A 26,328-nucleotide genomic window follows, 5' to 3' on the forward strand; every position below is an offset into this window, starting at 1 on the left:
GTGCTAGCGCACATTGACGACGTCACCCAGGTCACAGGTGACTTTGTTGGTATTAACACTCGACCTGCACGTACGTGCGATGGAAATCCAGTGCTGTAAGCACCGCCTCTGGCGGTCAGGAGAAACGAAATAGAACAACCTTTATAGTATATTCACATTCCTCCCAGAGAAGACCTTTAGATATGATAAAAGTTGCTAAAGTTTCATGTTTCATGAATAATCAGTGTTATTCCAGATGTCATGATTATAGTTGTTAACTTACATTTTTGATGACATACTGTACATTTCCAGGAGAATTAATTGACACCTTCTGGTCATCAAATTGAAAAAATAAAATCATCAAATTGAACTGGATTTTTACCCGAACATCACTTATGAAGCACCAAACATGCACACATGGAGGGCCAGCCAACTCACCTGCAGCTGCCATGGTCCTCAGGCCCACAGCTCCACTTATATACTAGTAACTAATTAACAGAATCAAAATGTACAAATATGACAGTGATGCTGAATGCTGAGGTCAACCTGGTGCCGTTACATTTCTGTGAACTCATATGCCTGTGTATGTTTGGAATCTTCAGACTTAAAGAGATTAACATGAGTGAGTTTGATGCCTCCACTTATGAGCGCTTTTCCGGAGCAGTCCATCGGCAAGTTCAGTCTCTTCGAATCATTCTGGATAGCCTTCAGGTAAATGTGTTTGTGTTTGTGTTTGTGTTTGTGTGTGTGTGAGTGAGAGGTTCATTATATAGTCACACCTTTGATTCCTTTGATGTCCATCTGGTCCCTCTGAAAACATACACATTATTTAGACCTAATCGTTCACTTATGTTACAGAATTGGGAGTGTTGAGTTTCAGTAAATACAAACCCGGAACAGGAGCAGCCATAGTAATTGCTCAAAAGACAGAATTGTATTTAAGTGTTTAAGGTGCTATATGTAACAGTCAGAAATTGACTAAAAATAGCAACAGAATGTGAAGAAATAACCATTCTGACGTACTGTCAAAAATGCTAACCAGCAAGAGTGGCTCTGGATAAATGTCATGATACATTTTTGTTGACAGTTGAGTTACGATAGTAATAGGTTTACACAAGGAACATTACATGCATGAGAATACCTGACTGCAATGATTGATACACGGACCAATTAGCAAAATATGAGCAGAAATGTTGTGCCATGGCTTGGGGCACTAACATTTGGACAACTTATGTTATCCCATTAGCTGTTGGCTGGAGGTAGTTGAGTGGCTAACTTTGTTATCGTAGATAACCTTACCTTACCATGTCACTTTGAAACGAGCGAAACATTAGCTAAAATATAGACTATATATAATTATAGAGATATTTATCCGCATTGGTGGTGGTGGGGGCACTAACTGCCTGTTCCACCAAGAGAACACACCCTTCAATAATGCCCAGAGTCTTCGGTTTTGGTCTGAAACAAGCAGAAATAATTATGTATAACCTTGTCAATGTCTTGAATATACAGTATGTTGTATTCATTTAATGGTGTGAGTTGTGTCTCTGACCCGGTGTCTCTGCTTGTCTCTTAGGCAAAGGGAAAAGAGAGGCAGTGGCTCAAGAATCAGACTCTGGGCGAACTGGATGACTCCAAAATCATTGATGGCCTCACTGGGGAGAAAGCCATCTATAAGCGCAGAGGAGAGCAGGAACCAGAGGTATGTCGCTGAAAATAGTTGAAACTTTTATCTTGGCTTCTGGGAAACACACAGACACAAATACCATGTGACATATGGTTGATTCATCCACATACCAACAAAAACAAAATGCTTTGTGACATAACCTTGTTGAGAGCTGGAATACAAAGGCTTAAAATGCCACCTTTTTCTTTTTTACTACAGTGACATACCACGTCTAAGGATTCAGACAAAAAAAATGTATCTAAAAATGTATCTGTGTACTGCTCTGGTCTGAAAGTTAGGATAAACACGTTTAGGGGCTTATATTTCAGCACTTACATGTAGCACATTTTATTTACTAGACTACATTAAGTGAAATTATCGGAGTTTAAAGCAACACTATTCAACAGATTGCCACTTTTTAATTGTGGTTTCATTATAGGTCACTAATTTGGTATCTTCAAATTCATTTTGATGGTATATGATAACGCAAAGGACTGATCAACGCACCTGTCGTTAAGTCATTCTGTGGGCCGTGTCAGAACACACCGCAAACATTTAAGAAAATCTTTCACAGCGCAACATTGCCAATCATATCACTAAAAGAAACCAGTTAGCATGTTAGTAAGAGCGTTTATCAGAGCCACTGGTGTGGTGTTCACATGCCTTACCATAGATAGATAGCCAAAGCCATAGATAGCCACAAGCATTCGGACTGGGTTTACAGTTCCAATGCAACGGGAACCTCAGTAATGCCTGATTAAATATGCTTTTGGACCAGTATAGGTCCTATGGAGGTGGAAGGAATGATGATAGTAACACAGGGTTGTACAGCTAAAAGAGAATGGTGTGTTTATATTTTCAATTGCGTTAATCAATAGTTACAGTAGTCTGTTCAGAAGCAATACTAATATAAGTCCATTAGGTATAAATAAGTAACACTTTACTTTAGGGAACAAATGTTCGCCATTAACACATAACTACCCTGTGTCTGTATTAGTGCCCAGTAAGGTCTGCATTAAGCACCATAAATCATTTATTAGGCCAGTATTCACCCATCTCTTATTCTCTGTTGGGACCATTGTTCTTGGTACATCCTCAATAACCAACTAGTTGGTCTCAACCTAAAGTTACCCATGTATAGCAAGGATCAAAATAGAAGGTTTATAGCCTTTTAATATATTGTTTGAGTATGTCACTTATAGTGACAGAATAGTTGTAGAATAGGTATTTCTACCTGCAAACTTTACTCCACCAACCAACAAACAAACCAACAAGTCCAGCTTGTAGTCACACAAGACAGAAACGTCTGCTGAAGCCTGATGGAGGCTTTGGAAAAGGTCTGTCTTGTGGAAACACAAGATGGTTAATTGAAACCAAGAAATTGGACACTTGTAAGCCAATCAGAAGAGTGTATTTTGACACCAGGGTGTAAATCAGGTGTGTTACAGCGGGCTTAGTTCCTTTTAGTTTACAGTGCAGCAACTATCTCTAAAACACACTATTTGAACATGTGCTCACATTTATTGTACATTGTACATGTACATTTATTTTGAAACGCGTATGCGTATGCAGCTATGCTAAGATGCTAAAGTTATGGTGCATTGTATAGTATGTGACTACTGGTATGTGACTAATTGAACATTTTTGACTGTGTGGCTTTGAAGTTTGAAGTTGACTGTGACTGTGAGATAAACATATAGAATGTTCTGCTTTGATCTGACTCTGTTTATTTGATGCTGCAGCTGGGCACCCCACAGCAGAAACCCAAACGGTTGCGTCTCCTGGTCGACGTTTCAGGCAGCATGTACCGTTTCAATGGGCTGGATGGCCGATTGGAGCGCTCAATGGAGGCTGTTTGCATGGTGATGGAGGCGCTGGAGAGCTATGAGCACAAGTTTAAAGTAAGAGCCCAGTTTAATAAACCAAATACGTGGAAGGAGGGGGGAGTAGTAATTGATGGTAGTTATTGAAGGTGAATTCCTAGGTCAACCTCAAGAATGTATATTTAGAGAGTAAACAGAACCTACTCCAGTGTGGAGCTTATCTCATAAATCATTCGATTCTCTCTTTCTGCTCTTCCTGAATCGTACTCCTTCTGTCTCAGTATGATGTTGTAGGCCATTCAGGAGACGGATTTGATCTGGAGTTGGTTAGAAGTGACAAAGTCCCTAAAAACAACAAAGAGAGGCTGAAGGTTCTGAAGGTATGTTATCCATTTTTAAACTCCACTTTTCACAATACTGTTTGCCATTTTTCCCTTTTAAAGTACTGCTTAGTGATCATTATATCAAATGAATCACCAGATTTGGACTGTATTTGGTCATTATGGTATCTACTGTAAGATATATTAAAAAAAAAAAAAAATGATCATATTTGGAAAAATCATTCACCTCTTGATATGGAAATAAAATATATAATTAAAAGAAATTTCAATTTCAAGTGGGAGTATACACGGCCCCATTTACACTTTGACAGATATGCATAACAATATCCATTATACAAACCCATGTGTAAATACAGCCTAGAATCACTGATGACAGATTGGCACCCCCTGTTGGTTTCTTCCTCCCCTTGCCCAGACCATGCACGCCCACGCCCAGTTCTGCATGAGTGGCGACTACACGCTGGAGGGCACAGAGCATGCCATGCAGGAGCTGGCCAAGGAGGAGGCCGATGAGCATTTTGTTGTGGTTCTGAGTGATGCCAACCTAGAGCGCTATGGCATCAGCCCAGATCGCTTTGCCCAGGTGCTCACAAGCAACCCGCAGGTCAATGCCTTCGCTGTCTTTATTGGCTCGCTTGGAGACCAGGCTGAAAGGTGAGTTATGCAGCTACACACACACACACACACACACACACACACACACACACACACACACACACACACACACACACACACACACACACACAGAAATATATGTATCTCTCTCTCTCTGTACACTACTATTCAAAACTTTGAATCTCTGACATCTCTTTGTTTTTGAAAGAAAAGGACACTTTATTTTCATTTCAAATAACATTCATTTGATCATAAATATAGTGGAGACATTGTCAATGTTGACTATTAGAGCTAGAAACGGCCTATTTTCTGCCACCATCACACTGTGTTTCAATGGCACATTTTTTTGGCTCATCATAAATTATCATGTTAAAATTCATCATTAGCAATCCCTTTTGCAATTAAGTTTGTGCATCTGCAAACTGTTGTGTTGTTTAAGGAAGCAGTAAACATGGCCTTCGTTGGGCTGTATGGGTGTCTGGAGCCTCAGCACTTGGGTACTGAATTATGGTCCAAAACTGGTCAGGAAGAAAGAGCATTCATTGAAAAACACATGGGTCAATCCTTGTTCTTAAAAAGAAAGGCTATTCAAATTCAGTGAATTGCTCCTCTAGCGTTTAAAACATTTAAAATCTGGTGTTCGTACATTTACATTTACATTTAGTCATTTCGCAGACGCTTTTGTCCAAAGCGACGTACAAGGGAGAGAACAGTCAAGCTAAGAGCAATAAAAAGCATGGTGTAACAATAAATACTACTTTACATGAGAATTAGAAAACAACGACCTAGAAAAAAGGAAAAAGAAGTGCAGGAATGTAACTGCTGTAAGTGCAAGTTAAGCGCTAGTCAGGTGCCAGTTAGGAAGGGAGGTGCTCTCTGAAGAGTTGGGTCTTCAAAAGCTTCTTGAAGGTAGAGAGGGAGGCCCCTGCTCTGGTAGTACTAGGCAGTTCGTTCCACCAACGTAGAACTACAAATGAGAATAGTCTGGATTGCCGTGCTTGCACAGACGGCAGTGCCAAACGACGCTCACTAGACAAGCGCAGCGTCCTGGGTGTAACATTTGCCCTTACAAGAGCATTTAGGTAGGTGGGAGCAGAACCAGCAAGCACTCTGTAGGCAAGCATAAGTGACTTGAACTTAATGCGAGCAGCTACTGGCAGCCAGTGGAGCTCAATGAGTAGCGGGGTGACGTGTGCCCTTTTCGGTTGGTTGAACACCAGACGCGCCGCCGCGTTCTGGATCATCTGTAGTGGTTTCACCACGCAAGCCGGCAGGCCCGTTAGGAGGGCGTTGCAGTAGTCAAGGCGGGAGCTCACCAAGGTTTGCACCAGCAGCTGGGTGGCATACTGGGTTAGGTACGGCCTGATTTTGCGGATGTTGTATAGCGCAAAACGGCACGACCTGGAGACAGAGGCGATGTGGGCCGTGAAGGTCAGTTGGTCATCAATAATGACCCCGAGGTTTCTTGCTGTTTTGGATGGAGCAAGAGATAAAGAGTCAGTATTGATATTGATGTTGTGGTGGATGACACATTACTGCCACTGTAAATGGTAAAAAAACATAGTGGCTCAGACCAAACCATAAACAATTCCAGCCAATCAACATGTTGCTTCAGGAGCACGGAAGGTAAGGGGGTCATTTGATTGGCTGTTGAACCTTTCGCCAGAATCACGGACATGACATCTTTAAGTGACATGATCGCTTCATGAGTACATTCATTAGCAAAAGATATGGCGATTAAAACTGTAAAAATGCGAATGAATGTGACATGCTCCCTGCAATGATCCCGAGGCCCTCTGCGTGAGGCTGCTGCCCAGTATTGACACGGGGTTGTGCACCCTGTTTTAGTCCTGTTCACCCAATAGGTCTTTTGCCTAACTCATGTCAGGCATTGTAAATGTGTTGCCACTTGCCACTTTAACAAGGTAAATAGATGGATAGCTACTTTATTTATCCCCTAAGGTAAATCAATGGATAGATACTTTATTGATCCCCTAAGGTAAATACATGGATAGATACTTTATTGATCCCCTAAGGTAAATCGATGGATAGATACTTTATTGATCCCCTAAGGTAAATCGATGGATAGATACTTTATTGATCCCCTAAGGTAAATACATGGATAGATACTTTATTGATCCCCTAAGGGAAATAGATGGATAGATACTTTATTGATCCCCAAAGGGAAATTGCAGCAGTTGACCATGTAATATTTTTGGGTCAGAAATATGAAACATCTCGTCTTTCTCTTCCACAATCTGTAGGCTTCAGAGAACGCTGCCATCAGGACGATCTTTCGTTGCCATGGACACAAAGCAGATCCCTCAGATCTTGCAGCAGATCTTCACGTCCACCATGTTGTCAAGTGCCTGAGGTGGCTGTGCCTGATCCATAGAGTGCCAGCACCCTGAAGTCTGTTCCATAGAGTCCCAGCACCCTGAAGTTCACTCTTGGGCACTCAGCTGTGGACACCAGCCTAAACCTAGTCATGCATGTTTCATCTTGAAATACCTGCTGCTGCTGCTGCTGCTGCCGCCCATTTTTATCTGAACAATTTACAATTTCTAGGGTTAGGGTTGTAAACCTTTTTTTAATGAAGATGATGTACATGAATAATACACCTAACACACTCATGATGTGTAAATGACATGAATCCATATGTTAAAATATTGAAAATAACTCTACCCACACGTGCACAGATGGAGTATTAAGAGGGCCATATCACAAAATGTATCAAAAAAATGTGTTAATATATCATTCAATAAATCAAAAAATATTTAATTGTTCCATTAGATGTGTCAATATATCATGCAATATATAAACAATTACATACATGTGTTGATAAATGCATAAATGGTGATATAAGGATTTATTGATGGATATATTCAAAGCAGCAGGTAGGAGTTTTGGTCTAGAACTACAGAGTAAACTACCTGCAAGCTAAGCACAAAACACCAACAGTCCAGTCCAGTCCAGTCCAGTCCAGTTGGCACTGATACAAGCTTGCTAAAATGCTAACTGGTGTCATTTGGTGATACAGCTGATTATGTCATGCTGTGAAAGCTTTTCTTTCATTTTTGCAGGGTGTTACGGCCCGGAATACATCACCACAGAGTGCATATCCCACATGGCTAATGGGAATTAGAGATGCATTTCGTGCATGCATTTTGTGATAGCTTAACAGCAGCAGAGGATCCCTAACCTTTGCCCATACGCTGATTATAAGAACGACAGATGCATTCACAAGAAAATGTGAAGTGTATTGTTCAACAGAGTATACTTAGTGTAACAGCGCACAGGAAATTGTGAAATAATTATGTTGTACAACATGTATGGATAAAAGAACACATATGTGAATGAAGAGACATGTCAATTGTTATCACTACATCACCATACTGATTAGTCACTCAACATCACCTCAGCATCTCCTCTGCGTGGTGTAGACAAGCAGACCAGACTTGAACCCACAACCTCAGGCGTCGGAGGCCGGAGTGCTAGTGGAACTGCGTTAAATGTGTTTTCCTGAATTTCCCCACTGTTGGCTCGTGTTTTCTTTTTGAGTTCATGCCATTTCTGTGCTTTTCTTCCTGTATTCCCTCTGTAGGGTGGACAGTAGTAGGGGGCAGGGTGTGGGTGTGAATTCAGTTTCATTCCTACTCTTTTGGTATTGCTTGGTCTCTGCCTCTTCTGTGTGTGGTCCTGCAGCAGTTTTTTTGTATTACAAGTTTCTCTTGAAATGAATTTGAATATGCACATGAGCGTCACACTTATTGAATATGTCCTAATTCTATAGGCAGAAACACCATACCCCTGGCAGGTACTACCAAGCCAGGCAGTTTTCAGGTTAGAGGCCAGTCTAAAAGCAGCATTGCCATCTCCCATTGGCAGTAGGATGATTGGATGGGCCGATGTATTTGTCATACATATGAATGGTGTTTCTGCCTATGGACATATTCAATAAGTGTGGAGCTCATGTGCATATTCAAATTCATTTCAAAAGAAACTTGTAATACATTTTTTTTAACTTTTCATGGGTACTTTCATTGTGTAAAGTTTCATTTTGATAGGAGTAAAGGAAAAAATTACATTTTTGAGGTGTATTTTTGCCATGCATTATTAGCACACATCTCAGATTGATGAGAATTAAACATATTTCCTCAACTAGGATTTCTTAGGACTTTTAGTATGTTGTTCTGGACACCTCATAGAAATTATCTATGCTGAATAAAATTATTTTACAATTAGTCTGTCGTAAAACGCTACTTTGCCTGGACAATGTCTTTTTTATGTCTTCCTGCTAAATGTTTGTATTTTGTGTTAACAATAGTGTAGTTGTCATCTTGTACTGAGTTTGCATATTGTAATTATTATTTGTTTTACTTTTACACAACATTGTGGTCCCTGCGCTGCATTATGCTAGCGGTGCAGCAGGAGCGGTTGGATGCTATCCCCGCTCTTTTGTGTGCCGTCCAGCAAGACCAAGACTGGTTGTGGCGTCAGTTCATTTCCACCAAACACAATGCAAAGAGAGAGAGAGAGAGAGAGAGAGAGAGAGAGAGAGAGAGAGCGAGCGCGTGCTCCTGTTCCACTGGTGCTGTGATACTCTGAGAGAGAGAGAGCGCGTGCTCCTGTTCCACTGGTGCTGTGATACTCTGAGAGAGAGAGAGAGAGAGAGCGCATGCTCCTGTTCCACTGGTGCTGTGATACTCTGGTGTGTTGGGCTACTGCTGAACAGGCAGAGTTGCTGCCTGGATCTGGACCTGGACCTGTTGCTGAGCTGCTGCTTGACTCTCATCTGTTGCTGGTATCTTTTCAATAGCCTTTAACTTTGAAAAAGTATATTTTTGTGTATATCTTGTGATGCAAAATAGCAGTGTATATAAATGTATATTCATCTTTCTATAATTTCTAGTGTTTTTGAGTATTTAGTTGCCATGGATTTTCCTGGCAAGAGTCACGGGCCTTCTGACATGTAGTACTTCAGGTGGTCCTGGGTTCGATTTTCTACTCCTTTGTCACATTTGCCACCACTCCAGTACACTGAGCCTGATATCCCTGTTAGTTTGACTAGTGCGCAGGTTAAAGAGGTTCACTTCATTAGTGGCAGCATTTTGAATACTATCTGGTCAGGTTTACCAGCTAATGAGGGGGGTATCTGGACAAGACTAGCGACGGTGGGAGGGAGCGTGTGGATGAGCTGGTTAGCAGACTGATGGGCCACGGCAGGGATGGAATTAGGATCTGGCTGCACAATAATGTCCGGGTTTCTGATTCTGTCGCCATGAATACCGTCTTATGCATCCATAGATAGCATTATGAGTGCTGTATATTCAGGGAGGCCTCTTGTTGATTTACACACCACTATACCATATGTCAATGCACAACCTCTCGACTATTGGAATACACTAATAAGACAGCTGATTGACTGGACTGTGAAAGACAAAACAATGCCCAGTGGGTGTGCAGAAGAGGCCTACGAATGTTTGCCATCTATGAAAACATACAGTAAATTGTCAGTGAACGTCAGTACCTGAAACCTCCCCTATGCTTTCAACCTAAACAATGCATAGATACCATACAAGATTCAAGTAATGCAACAGCTGCAAGGAGCCTTATGTTATATTGCATCCATATGCCCTGAAATATTTTGAATTGTGTCGTCTTATTATGTGTAGGCTGTCATTTTTTGTACGCCTGATTGTCTTATTGTGCTGGTTATATCTCTGTTAACTATTTGTAATGCCAAATAATAAAGTAGTTGAGTAGTTGTCAGCGAGACTCTCTGTCTCTGTAATAATAACATTAATAATAAAATAATGAATGTATGTTGTAGGATACGAGTGGCGATGACATGAGCAATGGGGCTGAAGATGGCACGCTAAATTCTTCCAGATTCTGCGAGTTTTAACCAATGGTACCCAAATGCCTATTCACCAACACCGACGCTGGAGCAGCAACGGTGGAAGATTAAAAGTGCCTCAGATATGCTTCAGTGATCCACTTTCAAATGGATGTAGTAACATGTTTTCTGGATACATGAGATGGGTAAAACCAATAACATGCACATTTTCATAAAAAAAAAATGTTTTTGTCGACACAACCAGAGCAATTCATGTGATAACACTATGGTAATGAGCGATCATTTTTACTAATACAAACTTCTGTTGAGTGAAAAGGAAGAATAGTTTTTAAGAAGAACATTTTATTAACTCAGTTTCATTCCATTAACATCCTGGATGAACAGGGACCATCCACCCATCTGCCTTTGACAGTTTATAAGCATTTCAACGATCAGGTTTAATAAGGATGTCACAGCATTCTTGCCAAATTATTTGCATGCTACAGTTGGTTTGTATTTGGGTTAACAAAAAATATAATTTTGGGGGGATTTAAATGCAAAGGATAAAAAAAAAAAAAAGAGTGATTTGTATTATCTTTCCTAAATCATAACTGTAATAAGAAATGGAGAGCAAAATGATCACCATCAAATGGCACATCAGCTTCAAATCAAAAGTCATGAAATGTGGGAGATGAACTTCTCACAAATTTAAAGACTAGCCAAAAGTGAAAAGTACAACCCCTGCATTAGAAAATCTACTAGTTAAATGTTTTGCTCATCAGTAAGCAATTCATTTGAGGCCACACATTGGAGACCAATTCATTTGAGGCCACACATTGAAGACCAATTCATTTGAGGCCCCACATTGGAGACCAATTCATTTGAGGCCACACATTGGAAACCAATTCATTTGAGGCCACACATTGGAAACCAATTCATTTGAGGCCACACATTGGAGACCAATTCATTTGAGGCCACACATTGAAGACCACAGTAATGCTGACCTTCCCTCTTACAGTTGATCACTTTTTTTTTGTCAAATCTCTTTTCTATAAAAATGTGAACATCCTAACTAATATAGTCAACAATGAAAGGCAGTATTTTTATTTTTATTCTGTTCTGGGTGGTTTGAAATTCAGTGGCAAATGTTATGCTTTGGAGAGGGCTACAACAGTGAAACGTAGTTCTTGAGGGTCTCGTGCCATGAACTGTTTGCAAACTTCTGTGGCATCCTAGTAAACAAACAAACAAGCACAGGAGATAACTTACCAAACAGTTCCCCCTTTCATGACAATAACCAGCCAAATACTGTACATGTCACTATTCACAATATTCACTAAGTATCACTTTTTGTTCTGGTTACAGGAAAAGTATTTAGTATTAGGTTTAAACCAATCTCCCTTGTACGTCGCTTTGGACAAATGCATCTGCTAAATGACTAAATGTAAATGTAAATTAGGATTTGTGCCCTTACCTCAAGAAAAGTGTCTCCTGTGGTTTTCCCATGAACGATAGGGAAAGGCTTACGCCCATCTGTCAAAAGAGTAATATTGGGAGAATCATTTCTGCTCAGGCCATCAGAAAACAGCATGTTGAACATCTACTTTAAAAAATGAATGTTAAAACATTTTTAGTTATACATAACCCTTTTAAATGAAAGTTCAGAGTGGTGTAAACAATATTTGTATTTAATAAATATTTGTCTTACCTAGTTCATATAGATGACCTCCAACATTTACGAAAGCTATGAAATGCAAATCCACCTTTTCATCTAAACTTGGGGCCTGAAAGATGGGGTCACAGTTTTAACATGATTCCAGAAACATTATGTATTCATATCTGAACTGCTAAATGACTGAATCTTCAACTCAATATTCCAAACAGACAACAGTTAACATGATTGCAATCAAATGCCAGGCAGAGAAATCTGTCACCCACACACCTAACTTTGAAATGTCTTCCGGCCACACCTAAAAATAGTTGCAAACTATTACTTTCATTTGAGTGGCGCAGAGTCCAAAATGTGAGCCCGAAATCTTACAAAACTTGAAACTGCCACGAATTTGAAATCAATGCTACACCCCAAGTCTAGAGGCCTCATTTATAAAACATTTGCTTATACAAAAATCCATGCCAACATTCAGATTTAGAAAGACATATTCTGATGTGAAACAATTCTCATGTCAGGTCTTTATAATTGTATTATTAGCAATAGCAGTAGGATGTGTATGTAGAATGGCTGCATTTGCGCTTTTTGACGGAGATGTCGGGGAGAAGTGCAAGTGTGCTGTTCCAAGATGCACAAAAGAAAACCTGAGTCTGCATCTTCTTCCAAAGGAAGTTAATACACAGAGACAGTGGCCGAACTTTATTTTGGGGAAAACCTTGAACATTTTGAAACTGAGAGCTGAAACCTTTTGACATTTTGAAACTGAGATGGCCTACATTTTGGAAGTGGAGGCAGGGGTGAGGCTGTGGGGTGGCGTTTAGTTTCTGATGATGAACTTGTAGCTGTGTCATGGCTGCTTTCATCAAATCAATTTTATGTTACACGCATATTACAGAACCTTTGCTCACAATAAAAGAGAGAAACCGTTTCAAAATACTATCCCATGTAAATTTTTTGCTAAGCTAGGTGGGTTGTACATCAGGAATATTTGGCTGTGTAATACAACGTCAATCGATACAAAATCAGTTTAGCCTATGAGGTAATCTGCAAATAAGCATCACAATTAAAAGACAGGTTGATTAAATATCAACCAATAGACTTCTTCTTTGTTTTCTGAACTGACCTAGACAAATAGGCTGATTCGATTGCATATGATGAGCAGTAAGTAGTGGCTAACTAGTCTCTTGAGCCGCAACTTTAGCACATATTTGGTTCAGGAACCTTATCCTATTGTCAATTACTGTCTCGGACGTTTTCCCACCTTTCATTATTCATAAGGCATCATGACCGTATAGATGTGCTTGTAGATGTTTATCTATGAATTATGTTGTATTAACACATGTTTAGAATGGCATTTCACAGACTAAAGTCAATGGGGGACAGTCAGTTTAATAGTGTGTCATATATTCATGCTGGCGTGGCTGTTTCTGATCTGATTCCCTCGCCCGCCCACGCCCAATTTACTGGATGTGTTCATGGAAGCCAAACATTTGTGGGCGAAAGGGGGAAAAGTTGATCTAATCAGAGGATTAAGGTAGGCCTTATTTAATTTAAAATAAGAGAAGAGATTTGATTCCTACCAGTTCATTCACTCAGTAGCCTAATGTTTCAGCCTTCAAGCTTGTGTGAAGTGAAAGTGTGACATGTTTCATCTGCTTTGAATCTCTGACATAGCCACCTCCAAGTTTGCCAAATATTAAAATAGCGTATCCCAGACCTCCAGTCTCTCAATTAGTTTCCTCAATTTAGTCAGGAAAAGCACTTTTTTGACAGAATTTGGTTTGACTTTCACTCTGCAAGGTATAATCTAAACAGATATCTTACCTCGGTCTGTCCTTCCTGTGCACTTGACTCGTGTGATACACGTATACTCTGTAAATATCACAAGGAAAAGAATGAACTGCTGCTCAGCGTTTTGAAACACACGTTTTGAAATAAGAAGAGTGTTTCCAATACCTCATCTTTCTCAAGGAAAACCGCCTTTTCATCTGGACTCAACTTGGATGACTGCAACAGGAAGTTCTTCAGGGGCGAGGCTGATTCTGAACAGATTTAGTTAGTTTAGTGCAGAAACGGACGGCAGGGGGACATAGCCAGACAACTGCCCTTGTAAAGCTGATTTCACATTATTTGACTGGAATTCTTATCAAGGATGTACCAAGAATAAATTACATTCATTGAGAATAAAAAAATGGCAAATACAGGCCTAATAACTGTTCAATGATGCCTTTATTGACTTTATTAGGCACTTTACCATTAACACAACTAATATGTGTCTGTATAACATGTTACCTAAAGTGTTAGCCATTTTTCACATTGGGCAAAACATGTCAAAAACCATGATACACTTACCAAATTCCAGGCGTTCTTGGTTGTTTGCCACAGCATGGATCAATCCAATTGTCCCACAAGCATTGCCAATGGTTTGTCTCATGAAATATGCATCTGGGGAGACCTGTTGGCCTTCTGACATGATTTTCTTCTCCTCATCCAGTCTGAAGGACTCATACTATACATAGGAAAATGACAGAGATGAAACACAAAATAATAAATTATTATTATTATTATTATTATTATTATAAGTGGTGATGACAGCATTCCATACAATGAGATACTTGACTCACTGTTTTCAAGAGGACAAACACAATCAGTACACAATGGTGCATACAGTAAAACTTCCCATAACTCCCCAGGTGTTTATTTCCTCAATCCTGAGGAGTTCAGGGCTAGATTTCGGCACTTTTGTGGTTCTGACATGCTTTTTGAAAACTTTGCAAGTAGTATGTATGTTGTATAGAGCTCCGGAAAAGAGACCACTTCAAAATGATCAGTTTCTATAAACTACTCAACATTTCTACCAAATACAAATATTGTCATTTAGAGCATTTATTTGAAGAAAAATGACAACTGGTCAAAATAACAAAAAAGTTGTGCTGAAATATGTGCAAAAACATACAGAGCCACAGTGACTGTTTTGGTCACTTGAAGTGATCCTGTAAGGGCTTGGTTATGCTATGCTACGCACAAAAGCTCCTAAAATCACTCCATGATTCATATGAACAGGTAAATGAGCACCTAACGTTTTTGACTGTCACTGTAGTATCAATGGAAGGGGTAATGGCCTTGAATCGTGCATATGCAGAGGGGGCTGTTAACACCCCTGCCCATCCTAACTCTAAAGCCTTTTCACATGGGAATGTAGATGCCAACTATTTTAGAGAAATCTCCACACTATTTGCATGACACAGTATATACCAACACATTCAAATGTCATGTTTACTCAAATGCCATCCAACCACGCAGGTGGGCATCCATCACATCGCCTTCTATGGAACTCATTATCTACTACCATGTACTTTCTAACAGCAGGACTTTGAAGATTTGTTGATAGTGAAGGAATTCAAAGTTTAAGCTATGGAACTAACGTTAAATGGGTTAAGGGGAAAAGATGTATCGATGCCACCAGGATCATTCCAATGACATGAAACAGGTTGAGACAGAGGCCAAGTTACCTTCTCTGTAACAGGGAACAGTAGCAGAACGGCACAGACGGGCCTCGGAACCATGCTGAGAAGTTCTGGGTCCAACCCATACACATCTCCAAACTGCCATGTTGGTAACAAACCCAACTGCCGAAGAAACTTGAAAACAGGAGTGAAAAATGTTACCATGCTATGGAGGTGATAAACTTGTGTTGAACGTAAAGTATAATTACATAACTATGTGTAGTGTGTTAAGTCGGTGTTCTTTACATTTGTAAATGGCTAACGTTACTTTGCATCAGTTAAGTTAGTTTAGCCAGTCATTTTAACGAAACAGCCAAGCTGGTTAGCTATCCGCTAACGTCAGTCAGCTACCTGAACTCGTTTGCAAGACACCTGGCTAAACAGTACTTACACATTTATCTCGTAAATGATGCAACGCAAATATTGTATCACTCTTCAGTGACCTATCTAACTTTATTGTTTTCAACAGCAGGTAAGCATCGTTGGCTATAGTTAGCTGACAGGCTACATGTATAGTTAACGTTGGATAAGAGGCTAACGACAAAGAACGAGTACCAGTGAGGAAACTAACGTTACCGTTCACTCAATCAAAACATTTTCCACGTCTCGATTTTCGGTTCCAAATAACTATGTGCGTCTTACCGAAGCCAGTCGAAACGTACCTGGTTCATCACCTGAAAGACAAAGACAAAACACACTGATTAATATCCTAAACAAACCGGAATAGACAGATTGCTAGATAACTTAGCTATCGCTAGCTAGAGTGCAACTACAATTGTGGTAACATGAACGAAGGACAGTTAAACTAGCTTCAATAAGAAGGTTGTATTAACTCTCTTCTGAAAAATATACGATTTGATGACGTGGCTAAGTTAATAATACATAAATGCATACATCGGGGTTCGCCTCCAGTGGTAACCAACGCTGGCCTTCCATTTTAAGCAGACAGAATGCCTTTAACTATAGAGTGCACTTCCGCCTGTGCACATGGGGCCCAAAGTATGAAGGGTGAGAAACTTTTTACGCAGTTAAAGGGTGGAGCTATTCTAATACGCACACTTGCACTCCCTCCCACTTCGACTCCGTTCGCACCTTCACGTCATGAAGGGAGTTGCAAATGTTAAGACTTAGTTGTCTCCTGTTTTCTTGATGGTTTTATTGTTGATTACAGTGCATGAACTGCCCTGTATTGTTATTCATAGGCGTCTTATACTTCTTCGTCTTCTTCTTCTTCTTCTTCTTCTTCTTCTTCTTCTTCTTCTTCTTCTTCTTCTTACCGACTTCTGCGATTAATTCAGCTCGAACCGCTTAACGTAGAAACTTCGTTCAAAGGTAGGTCTTGTAAACGACACTTATGCTAAGTATTTTTCATTTTTCTGAACTTTATACTTTTTAAGATATTAAAGAAAAACTAATACAAATTTTCCCATTGACTTACATTGGGCCATTATGACATCATAATAGGGTCATTAAACTGGCTTGCACCTGTGCTTCACTGACACCTGCGCCAAGGTTCCAAGGCTCCTCTTCTCTCTGTCCCTCTCCATTCAACTGTATAACTAGGAATATTAAGAGACACCTTCCATACTCTACTTTTTTTTCTCTCCATCTCTCCATCTTTCTCTTTATCTCTCTCAGTCTACTTTCTCTCACACTCATCTCTCTGCTTCACTCCATTTTTCGCTCCTTCTTTCAATATTTTCCCTCTTCACTCTCTATCTCTTTATCCACAGCCACTCTCGTTCACTCTTCTTTCCTTTTTCCACTCTTCTTTCCTTCTTCCACTTTCCTTTCTTCTTTCCTTCTTCCACTCTTCTTTCCTTTCTTCTTTCCTTCTTTCACTGTTCTTTCTTTTCTTCTTCCTTTCTTAACTTTTGCATTTCATGCACTGGTATTTCCTTCAGGAAATGCATTTTCTAGTTATTCTCTTTACCGATTTTCTGCGCTTAATTCAGCTCGAACCGCTTAACTTAGAAACTTTGTTCAAACTTTGCCGCGTAGGTCTTGTAAGGACACTCATGCTATGTATTTTTAATTTTTCTAAACTTTATACTTTTAAAGATATTAAAGAAAAACTAATACAAATTTTCCCATTGACTTACATTGGGCCATTATGACATCATAATAGGGTCATTAAACTGGCTTGCACCTGTGCTTCACTGACACCTGCGCCAAGGTTCCAAGGCTCCTCTTCTCTCTGTCCCTCTCCATTCAACTGTATAACTAGGAATATTAAGAGACACTCTTTTTCTCTCCATCTCTCCATCTTTCTCTATCTCTCTCAGTCTACTTTCTCTCACACTCCATCTCTCTGCTTCACTCCATTTTTCTCTCCTTCTTTCAATATTTTCCCTCTTCACTCTATCTCTTTATCCATAGTTACTCTTGTTCACTCTTCTTTCCTTTCTTCTTTCCTTCTTCCACTCTTCTTTCCTTCTTCCTTTCCTTCTTTCACTCTTCTTTCCTTCTTCTACTCTTCTTTCCTTCTTTCACTTTTCTTTCCTTTCTTCTTTCCTTCTTTCAATCTTCTTTCTTTTCTTCTTTCTTTTCTTCTTCCTTTCTTACCTTTTGCATTTCATGCACTAGTATTTCCTTCAGGAAATGCATTTTCTAGTTTTCATTTTGACCTTCATCTAGTCTTTCAGATTACTGTGTTTTACATTTTTACAACAAAACCATTTGGTGAACTATTCTCTTTATCAATTCTGATACAACATTAGCTAAATATTTGTTTGGGCGAACAGAAATGCTGCAGTGAGTGGATTACTTACCCTGTTTAAGGTTGCTAGCATTTATTGTCACGTTATATCAAACAAATCCAGAGAAGGCTTTGACCGATAATGTTTCCGATAATTTGAGCCCACCTCGTAGAAATAGAACAAATGTTCTATTTCTAGAACAAAACTGATTAGCTGATCACCAGGGCAGGGGTGGACTTAATCATTAGGAAAAAGTAGGCAACCGCCTGAGGCCCCCAGTGACAAAGGGCCCTGTCAGAGTTTAAAGTTCAGTTTTCAACCTAAACCTATGCTGTTAATATTAAACATTCCTAATTTTGTTAGTGTTGCCCCCCTGTCAAATGTTATAACTTGGGCCTTTCCAAGTTAACAATTCTCCTGATTTTAAAACATCAACTCTGACAGCAGAATGAAGTAGCAGTTGTCGCTGTCCGATGTGAGTCTAGGTAGATGTGAGTCACACATGTGCCATTTGTCGACATATTTCCCACAGCCCTTTTACAGCACTGCTTATCAACATAAAGCCTAAAATAAAACATTTCATTGAGAGGGCAAACAATGCAGAAATACCAGGTTGTTGTGAGCCAGCTGATCATTACCTACCATAGCCTAGGTTACGCCAATGAAAATTACACTTTTTTTGGCTGGTTCTACTTCTACGACTCGGTTTCTCCATGGTCACGTAGTTGCCTCGACAAACTTGTTTTCATTTATGATTCTCCGACGGTTGTGGGTGTGGAAAAGCAATTTTTTTAAAAAAGATGGCGGCGGACCAAACTCCGTTGATGGTCGTATTTGTATATAGAAGTTGTTTGTTTGACTTTTTTTTGCAATATAAAAAACACTTTATTTAAACTGAAAAATAAGTTCCAAGGAGATTTGCGAGCTGTCTGAGCCAGCTATCTAATGTTGGCATACTACTACCCACAAGGTAAACAGTGGGATAGACGGAGACAGTTACAAAATTTGGGAGGTGCACGTCAGGCTGCGGAGAGGTGCATGGAGAGGGGTTTGCCATGACGGAGAGGGCTCTCCGTGTATCCGTAAACGGACGACCATGAATCTGCTGCGTCAATTCATAACAGCAACAACAACAACAATGGCGGACTATATGCGCATGCTCCATGTCTTCTTCTCCGTTTTCTTCTGTTGTCTGTAGCAGCGTTACAGTGCCACCAACAGGCCTGGCAGATATACTACAGCGTTTTCAGCCGCTTCAGCGTTTCCATGTTTACGCAAACATTTCTTGACACAATATCGCGTTTACGAGATAAACAAAAGTACCGGTTCCGAAAAAGGATTGGTTGAAACGTTGGATTTGTATGTACATAGCCTAAGAGTATGAGTGTGAGCACTCTTGGCTACACTGGGATACTTTGAAAAGTGACAGGTGAGCAGGTAAACCAGAGTCAGATGGTCGATGTATTGGAAGGAGGAGGACACAGGCACATTTGTTATAGTCTTAACCCTCAATTGGATGGTTTATTTAAATGTCCAAAGTGATAGGTGATTATGTTCTGTAACAATAAGGAGAACAAAAAGAAACATGAAATGTGACGCACTTAACGTGAAAAGTTTTGGCACACATCACACTCCATCTTGACAATTCATGACTTCATAATACTTAGATAAATAAAGTTACTGCCTAATACATAATAAATTCACAAAGAATACATGTACACATTGCATATTGAATTCATATCAACCTCTTCTGAGTACACATTACTACGACCACAACATAAACAATAACGAATACTCGCGGCTGCCTAAGGTCACTTGACCGAGGTCACGTCTGTCAATTCAGTGAGAAAGCCGGTCAAATGCATAACAAACTAGAAACCGACCATCTCACTGCCTAATCAACAAAGGCGTGTAATCGTCAGGTAAAGAGATTCAATGCAATAGATCAAATAACTAACATTTATATGACGCACGCGGGCATACACAGGAATCACAACGCTCAATGGAAGAGCTGCTGCTGGCACGTATTCAAGGCTACAAAACAGGTTTTGCCCTCAACCCACGGGCTAACATACGCCACCTTATTACTGGGAGTGGAGACGAGACATGATGGCCAATTAGTGCGTCAGCTAACTAAGAAGTGAAGGAGGTTTTTCTCCACTAAATTTTATTTCTATTTTTTATCAAACTACACCAATTTTGCAATTGTTCAGAGAAATATCTCACCATAAAACTAAAAACATAGCCCACCTCCTTTCTTACTGCACTTACTGTATGTCACTGCATAATGAAGTACAAATAAATAAATAGAAGAACTTTAAGAAGGATTGTTACCCTTACTGAAGATATATCCATGTTTCAGCAATTTGCAGTGCCTAGAATATTTGCAAAACACTAAACAAATGTCCCCCCTATATTGAGGGGGTACAATTTTTCTGTTTTGTCAGCCTTACAAATTTTGCAGCATCAGTGTATATCAATTATGCCTGTAAAGGTCAATAGGCCACACACTTAAAAAGCTGCGTATGCCACACGGACGACAATACCCCACTTTTTATTTCAGAATCATGTTCTACACATTCTAATAAAGACATTTTACTCATATATTCAGGAGGTACATTTTTTTGTTTTCTCAGCCTAACAATTTAACCTATAGAGGTCAATAGGTTACAATAGGTGGACATTATTATAAAAAAATTAAATAGTGAACTCACTCCTTTTTCTTAGTTATGTAGGCCTACATGTCAAATTTTTAACACTTTAGCGAAGCAGATTATAACCAAAATAACAGTGAAATATATAGTATAGAAATATCTATTTCACTGTCTCAAATTAGAATCTACGTCACCATAAATACGACATGCAAATTATGATTGGCTTTTTAGTTACATTTATTTTCAACACTCCCCGTTCGTAACGAGGGTCTTGTAGTAACAGTTTTAGACTTGACTATTATTTTGACATGTTTTCAACGGCTTTTGACATTGCCAAAATCCGGATGTCGTATTTAGGAATATTTAGGCTGGTGTAAAGCTGCTACGGTTTTCGGGGTGATCGGAAGTCTTGTTGTCTCTTGATTGGACTTTTACTTTGACGACAACATACACTGCCATATCGTCGCTACTTCCCATGCTACAGATGATGGCAGCCACTTCGGTGTTCCAGAGAGTTAGGACAGGATCAAAGATCGGAGCGCAGTATGACCAAGAAGGCAACCTTATTCAGGTAAGAAGAGCTCTGCTGCCTTTAAGCAATAGTCTTTAAAATAGCGAGAAATGTGTTCAGCAGCTGCTTGAGTTGCCCTAGGACTGTGTGCTGGCTGGCTAGCTAGCATTGAATGGGGTTCTACGTTAGAGACTGTAAAAAACAGTCATTTTCTAGAGTTTCTTAACAGTTATTAAGGTAAACAGACGCTGGTGTATTTCTGTAGGGATCCTTTCCATGTTGTCAGACCCTTATAATATCATTTATGAGCCTGTCAGTGGCGAAAACAAGCATTTACCTAACTGTTAACGTAATTGGTTATGGTAGCAAAAGACGGTCTGAGCTGCATTATGGAACAGTTTTTTCATCTCTACTAAACGTTTTGGCACAGACTACATGCAAAGTTTTGACCGTCAGGTCTCCATCGGGCGAAACTGTAACGTTTAGTACAATTGTTGCAGTAATCTCCCTCTACGAGTTCTGTGCAAAATGGGAATCCCTATGCTTCTGCATTGAAGCGTCATAGAGAGGCGTACCGATAGACCCGTGACTTATGTCTCCAGCTGGTTCATTTTGCATATGCGCTAACCACGCGCGACATCTTAAAGGGAATTTATACCGGAACGGTTCGCGCACCGCGCAGCTGACATACAAGTGAAATGAACGAACAGGACATGAAAGTCGTAGCTCCGTCTGTATCTGTGCATCTCTGTGACCCTTCAATGCATGAGCATAGGGATTCCCAAATGCCACAGAGGGAGATTACTGCAACAATTGTACAAGCCTTTTGTGTGGTTTATTAACTTTACCTACTAGTTTTGCTGGTGACTAGCAATAAAACACTAACCAGAAACGTTTAGGACTCGTCCAGTTTAATTCGATTAGATTAGATTAAACTGTATTGTCATTGCACAGAGTACAAGTACTAAGGCAACGAAATGCAGTTAGCATCTAACCAGAAGTGCAAAGCAGAAGAGTGCAGAGTATGTGCAAAGTGGTAATATAAATATAGATAAATAGGATATATACAGTATGACATAAGATATAAGTGGTATGAGCAGTAAGAACATGAGCAGCAATAATGGTGATTAGTGCAGATGTGATATAGATATACAGTATGTAAAGTGCAGGTGAAGTACAGGTGAAAGTGGCAGTAGAAGTTATAAATGAGGTAGGAGACATGATAAGATATAAGTACGATGATTAAGGATATGGACAACAATTTTAAATAAATAGATATAGACAAATGAACAATTTAGTGCAAATGTTCAGTGGCTGGAGGGAGGTGTGTGGCAGTCAGGCCAGGGTAGAGGGGGGAATACAGTCACTGTAGGAAGGAGTGTGAGGGGGTAGCCAGGGGGGGCTATCACCGTGGTGCAGAGTTCAACAGGTTGACAGCCGCAGAGAAGAAGCTGTTCCTGAGCCTGCTGGTCCGGGATGAATACAGGTGATCCAGTTTAACTGTAAACATTATTATTTACCTACTCTTATTGCTGCTTCCAGCAGTTCATCCACAAATGAATACTGGAACCATAGATCCTGAGCAGCAGTTTAGAACAACAACGCACATCTGATTGGTGACAGCCACAACACACACTGCATGTTGTACCTGGGATCCGCAGTACTTAGGCCCACAATACCTCCAGTGATGTCTGGCGTCCCAGACCCACCCCCCTCCATACTCATCAGACACCTCGACAAGATTTTAAATGTTCTGTGTTCGTTTAGGTAAATTCACAACCCCAAGTAGTCTGTGATTGCTTCAGTCACAATCACTGGTCTGCTTTTTCAGCAGCCTCAGACAACTCCTTTAGAGCTCTTTGAGTGGCCATCCTCAAACCAAAATGCAAAATCTGTTGTGGTTGATTTAGCCACAAAGCGTTGAACACCTATCTCCACTGGTCTTGTGTGTGCTTGCCAACCTCATTGCCTCGCTTCGGCTACAAGTTCCGCATACTTAAGCTTCTTCCTTTTAAATGCTTTTTCAATCGCATCTTTAAAAGAAATTGTGAACTCAATAAAGTAAACAATGTATTCTCACTCAGAATACAACACCATGTCTGGTCTCATTGCAGCCACAACAATAGGGAGTAAAATCAACATAATACCATAGTACTCTTTTCAATTTTGCTCTTAAGCAAGTTGGTTCATTTTAAAATGACATTCAAATACAGTGAAAAAAAAAAGGTTTGTTAAATGTGGCCATTCAGTGAAAGATTGGAGCCCTTTTTTGCCTATGAGCTGAAATGTTTGCATTGAATATTGTCATATTTGCGTTTTATGTAAGTAGGCCTGTATACTAACATCCAGCTAAATATGAGTAATTAAATATATTAATATTTCATTTCTACATTTCAGGTTGAGACACGAGAGGACGAGGAACAGAATGTCAAACTCACAGAGATTCTTGAACTTCTGCTGGCAGCTGGTTACTTTAGAGCCCGCATTAAAGGGCTGTCTCCATTTGACAAGGTACAAAAGGAACCATCTACTCACTCTGGAACTGGACTTAGCCCTGTAGGCAATACTTTATGTATAGCTGTAGGCAGTACTTTATGTATAGCGTACACGCCTAACTGTGGAACCTATAGGCTTCTATCTCACAATTCATCTTGTATTTGTATTGATCACTTACTGCAATGTATTAATCAGGAAGAGTTGCACCTGGGTTTACATTGGGTTCATAGAACTGTTTTAAACAGCAGCTCCAATTTATTCACAGCAAATGAACTATAGAAATGGTGAGAGGTACCATCTAAAATATGTGCACAATCATTATTCTCAAACCACCAAGTTTTGAATGAACATTGTCTTGTCTAGGACTGGTGGTTTTCAAGGCGCATCACTTATCTATTGAAAATGCTGTTTGGTCATATGTTGATTCATTTGTCATGGAAGTTGCAATTAAATGAAAACAAATTCAGATGTCTTGACTTATGTTTGTATACAGAATACACTGTAGCATTTGTACCACAGCTTCATAGTAATTTTGAATTACAGTGGAAATGGCGTGTGTTTTGTAAATGCGCGCTCTTAGTCTGTAAATAAATAAGATAGTGAATAGGAATCAGGATTACATTTGCTAATCACGAATTTTGAAACTACTCGAACTCCATAGAGATAACATAAATGCGTATGTCTCATGCCAAAAACTGTGAGAATTGGCAAAATAATGCCCCTTTAATATTGCTATGGTTATTAGAATTTGTTAATATAATTAAGACTATCTTTTTTCAAACGTTGTACTGGATAAACGTGTCTGCTAAATAATTTAAACTAGTTTTGCGATCCTGGTTGGAAACTCCTATGGAAACATGGGTACGACAGGGAGACAGCTCAGCAGCAGCCATCTTGGATGGGTTTGAATAGCGACCTCTAGAAAAACAGTGTCTGTTTGTGGTAATAGTTTGTATTTTCTCCCACTCCAGCGCTTTTTCATCTCGGAATTATTTTATGTTACTTTGATAGTCTTCTCTCCAGTAACATTGACATGTATTTCTTTGGAGTTAAACATTTTTTTGTTGTACGTAGGATGAAAAAAAAAAAAAAAACACACACAACGCTTTTGCAGCACTACTTCTCTTAGTATATCACACACATCAATTAGAACACAGTAAATCAGTTAGTTCGAGACAAAAACTCTGTAATGCCTCTTTAAAGCAACATTATGCATGGTTCTACAATTGTTAAGCTATATTTTTGGTAGTAGCTAGTTTATTTGAAATCCTCAAGCTCATTTTGATGGTATATCATGTCATGTCAAGAAGAGATAAAAACACTCCGCTGGTGTTCGCTAGCTGCCCAGGCTATTTGCCATGTAGTTTTGTGCGCCGGGTTGGAAATCCTTTACAGCATGACATTGCCAAATCAATGCCAAAATGCATTAATGAGGAAGTCGGGTCATTTGTGTCTGCCTGTTGGCTTTTAGCTAGTTAAGTGATTACTACTTAAATTGGCTCATTACTTTGCAGGTGGTGGGAGGGATGACCTGGTGCATCACAACATGTAACTTTGATATTGATGTTGACCTGCTCTTCCAGGAAAACTCAACCATTGGCCAGAAGATGTAAGTGTTTTGCTAGACCCCAGCTGAAATCAGTTCACCCCTCTGTGTATGTCACTGTACTCGTCAGTCATCATGTCTCATATTTCTCTCTTTTTCTTCCAAGAGCCCTCACAGAAAAGATTGTGTCAGTGATGCCTAAGATGATGTGTCCATATCGTCTGGAACCGCATCAGATCCAGGGCTTAGACTTCATCCACATCTTCCCAGTTGTACAGGTGAGTGAGTAACCATGTCTGCTCAACACTCTTAAAAGGGACTACAATTCAGCATTCACTTTGAACTATCAGCTGTCGGTCTAGAGAAACTGTAGTTCATGGATTTGAATTTGACAAGTCTATGGTGCCTTCATTCTGTTGGTTACCAACCATTTTAGTTAACTTGTTGTAAACATTGCTGTCGATGCTGCCATGTAAACCATGCTGTGTTTCATATCTAGTGGTTGGTTAAACGTGCCATTGAGACTCGCGAAGAGATGGGGGACTATGTGCGTGTATACTCTATTTCCCAGTTTCAGAAATCTCACACTTTCCCACAGGTGAGTCCTTGTGAGGTATGCTTGTTGACCATTGTATGTCAGAGTACAGAGCACAGAAATCTACAATTCTAACCCTTGCAATGTGCTTTATACATAACAGGATGAGGCCTTTGTGCAGAGGAAGAACAAAGCTGTTAAAACAGTTGAGGATGTGTCTGTAAGTAGCCTTTGCATTTGCCTTACAAGCACAGGACAAAAAAATCTACTCATCTGTCATATTACAAAAGTATTGTGGCTGACATATTGTATTGCAGTCAGGCAGTCATTCCCTTGCTGATGCACTTCTACAAAGACAGTGTCTGACGAAAGAGATAAGCAGCATCAAAGAACTTTTCCAAAGCACAGATGATAAATCAGATGTTAAAAATACATTCTTAGATATGTAT

At 39.8% G+C, this 26,328-nt stretch overlaps 3 protein-coding genes across 6 annotated transcripts in view; 2 read left to right on the forward strand and 1 right to left on the reverse strand.

Moving 5' to 3' along the window:
- Positions 1-7,209, forward strand: part of vwa8 (von Willebrand factor A domain containing 8) — a 67,726-nt gene extending 60,517 nt beyond the window's left edge. Inside the window, exons 40-45 of the mRNA XM_031561231.1 lie at positions 582-690; positions 1,556-1,681; positions 3,388-3,546; positions 3,750-3,848; positions 4,225-4,463; positions 6,689-7,209. Of these exons, the coding sequence (XP_031417091.1) occupies positions 582-690; positions 1,556-1,681; positions 3,388-3,546; positions 3,750-3,848; positions 4,225-4,463; positions 6,689-6,797 (841 nt within the window). The 3' untranslated portion in view covers positions 6,798-7,209. The remainder of the gene's footprint in view (positions 1-581; positions 691-1,555; positions 1,682-3,387; positions 3,547-3,749; positions 3,849-4,224; positions 4,464-6,688) is intronic.
- A 3,397-nt stretch (positions 7,210-10,606) lies between these two features.
- Positions 10,607-16,470, reverse strand: uchl3 (ubiquitin carboxyl-terminal esterase L3 (ubiquitin thiolesterase)). Of its 2 annotated transcripts, XM_012819827.3 has the most exons (9): positions 16,333-16,470; positions 16,101-16,112; positions 15,445-15,573; positions 14,285-14,441; positions 13,889-13,974; positions 13,757-13,804; positions 11,972-12,047; positions 11,738-11,796; positions 10,607-11,495 (listed from the first exon to the last, which is right to left on the reverse strand). In XM_012819827.3, exons 1-9 carry the CDS (start codon positions 16,372-16,374, stop codon positions 11,412-11,414), a joined length of 693 nt encoding a protein of 230 aa, XP_012675281.1. In that variant the 5' UTR covers positions 16,375-16,470; the 3' UTR covers positions 10,607-11,411. The 2 variants fall into 2 exon arrangements, with proteins under 2 accessions (XP_012675281.1, XP_031417118.1); XM_031561258.1 differs by lacking the exon at positions 16,333-16,470 and having other exon boundaries at positions 16,015-16,105.
- A 281-nt stretch (positions 16,471-16,751) lies between these two features.
- The window catches only part of ccdc93 (coiled-coil domain containing 93), a 28,173-nt gene continuing 18,596 nt past the window's right edge, over positions 16,752-26,328 (forward strand). For 2 of the 3 annotated variants that reach the window (XM_042702941.1, XM_012819798.3), the window contains exons 1-6: positions 21,165-21,362; positions 23,700-23,813; positions 25,313-25,407; positions 25,511-25,622; positions 25,844-25,942; positions 26,043-26,099. In XM_042702941.1, the coding sequence (XP_042558875.1) occupies positions 21,267-21,362; positions 23,700-23,813; positions 25,313-25,407; positions 25,511-25,622; positions 25,844-25,942; positions 26,043-26,099 (573 nt within the window). In that variant the 5' untranslated portion in view covers positions 21,165-21,266. Of the gene's footprint in view, positions 16,771-21,164; positions 21,363-23,699; positions 23,814-25,312; positions 25,408-25,510; positions 25,623-25,843; positions 25,943-26,042; positions 26,100-26,328 lie in introns of those variants that run through there. The other variant, XM_042702943.1, reaches the window with a different exon arrangement.

Source organism: Clupea harengus, chromosome 2 (assembly GCF_900700415.2).
Source record: "Clupea harengus chromosome 2, Ch_v2.0.2, whole genome shotgun sequence".
In the NCBI taxonomy this organism is placed as follows: domain Eukaryota; kingdom Metazoa; phylum Chordata; class Actinopteri; order Clupeiformes; family Clupeidae; genus Clupea; species Clupea harengus.

Coding starts and splice junctions, on each gene's coding strand:
- uchl3 (XM_012819827.3), bottom strand. CDS start 16,374: ATGGAAGGCCAGCGTTGGTTACCACTGGAGGCGAACCCCGAT. Junction 13,975..14,284: donor CCAAGAACGCCTGGAATTTG/GTAAGTGTATCA, acceptor AAATCTGTTCAG/AATCAGCCTCGCCCCTGAAG. Junction 13,805..13,888: donor TTTTCCTTGAGAAAGATGAG/GTATTGGAAACA, acceptor TGATATTTACAG/AGTATACGTGTATCACACGA.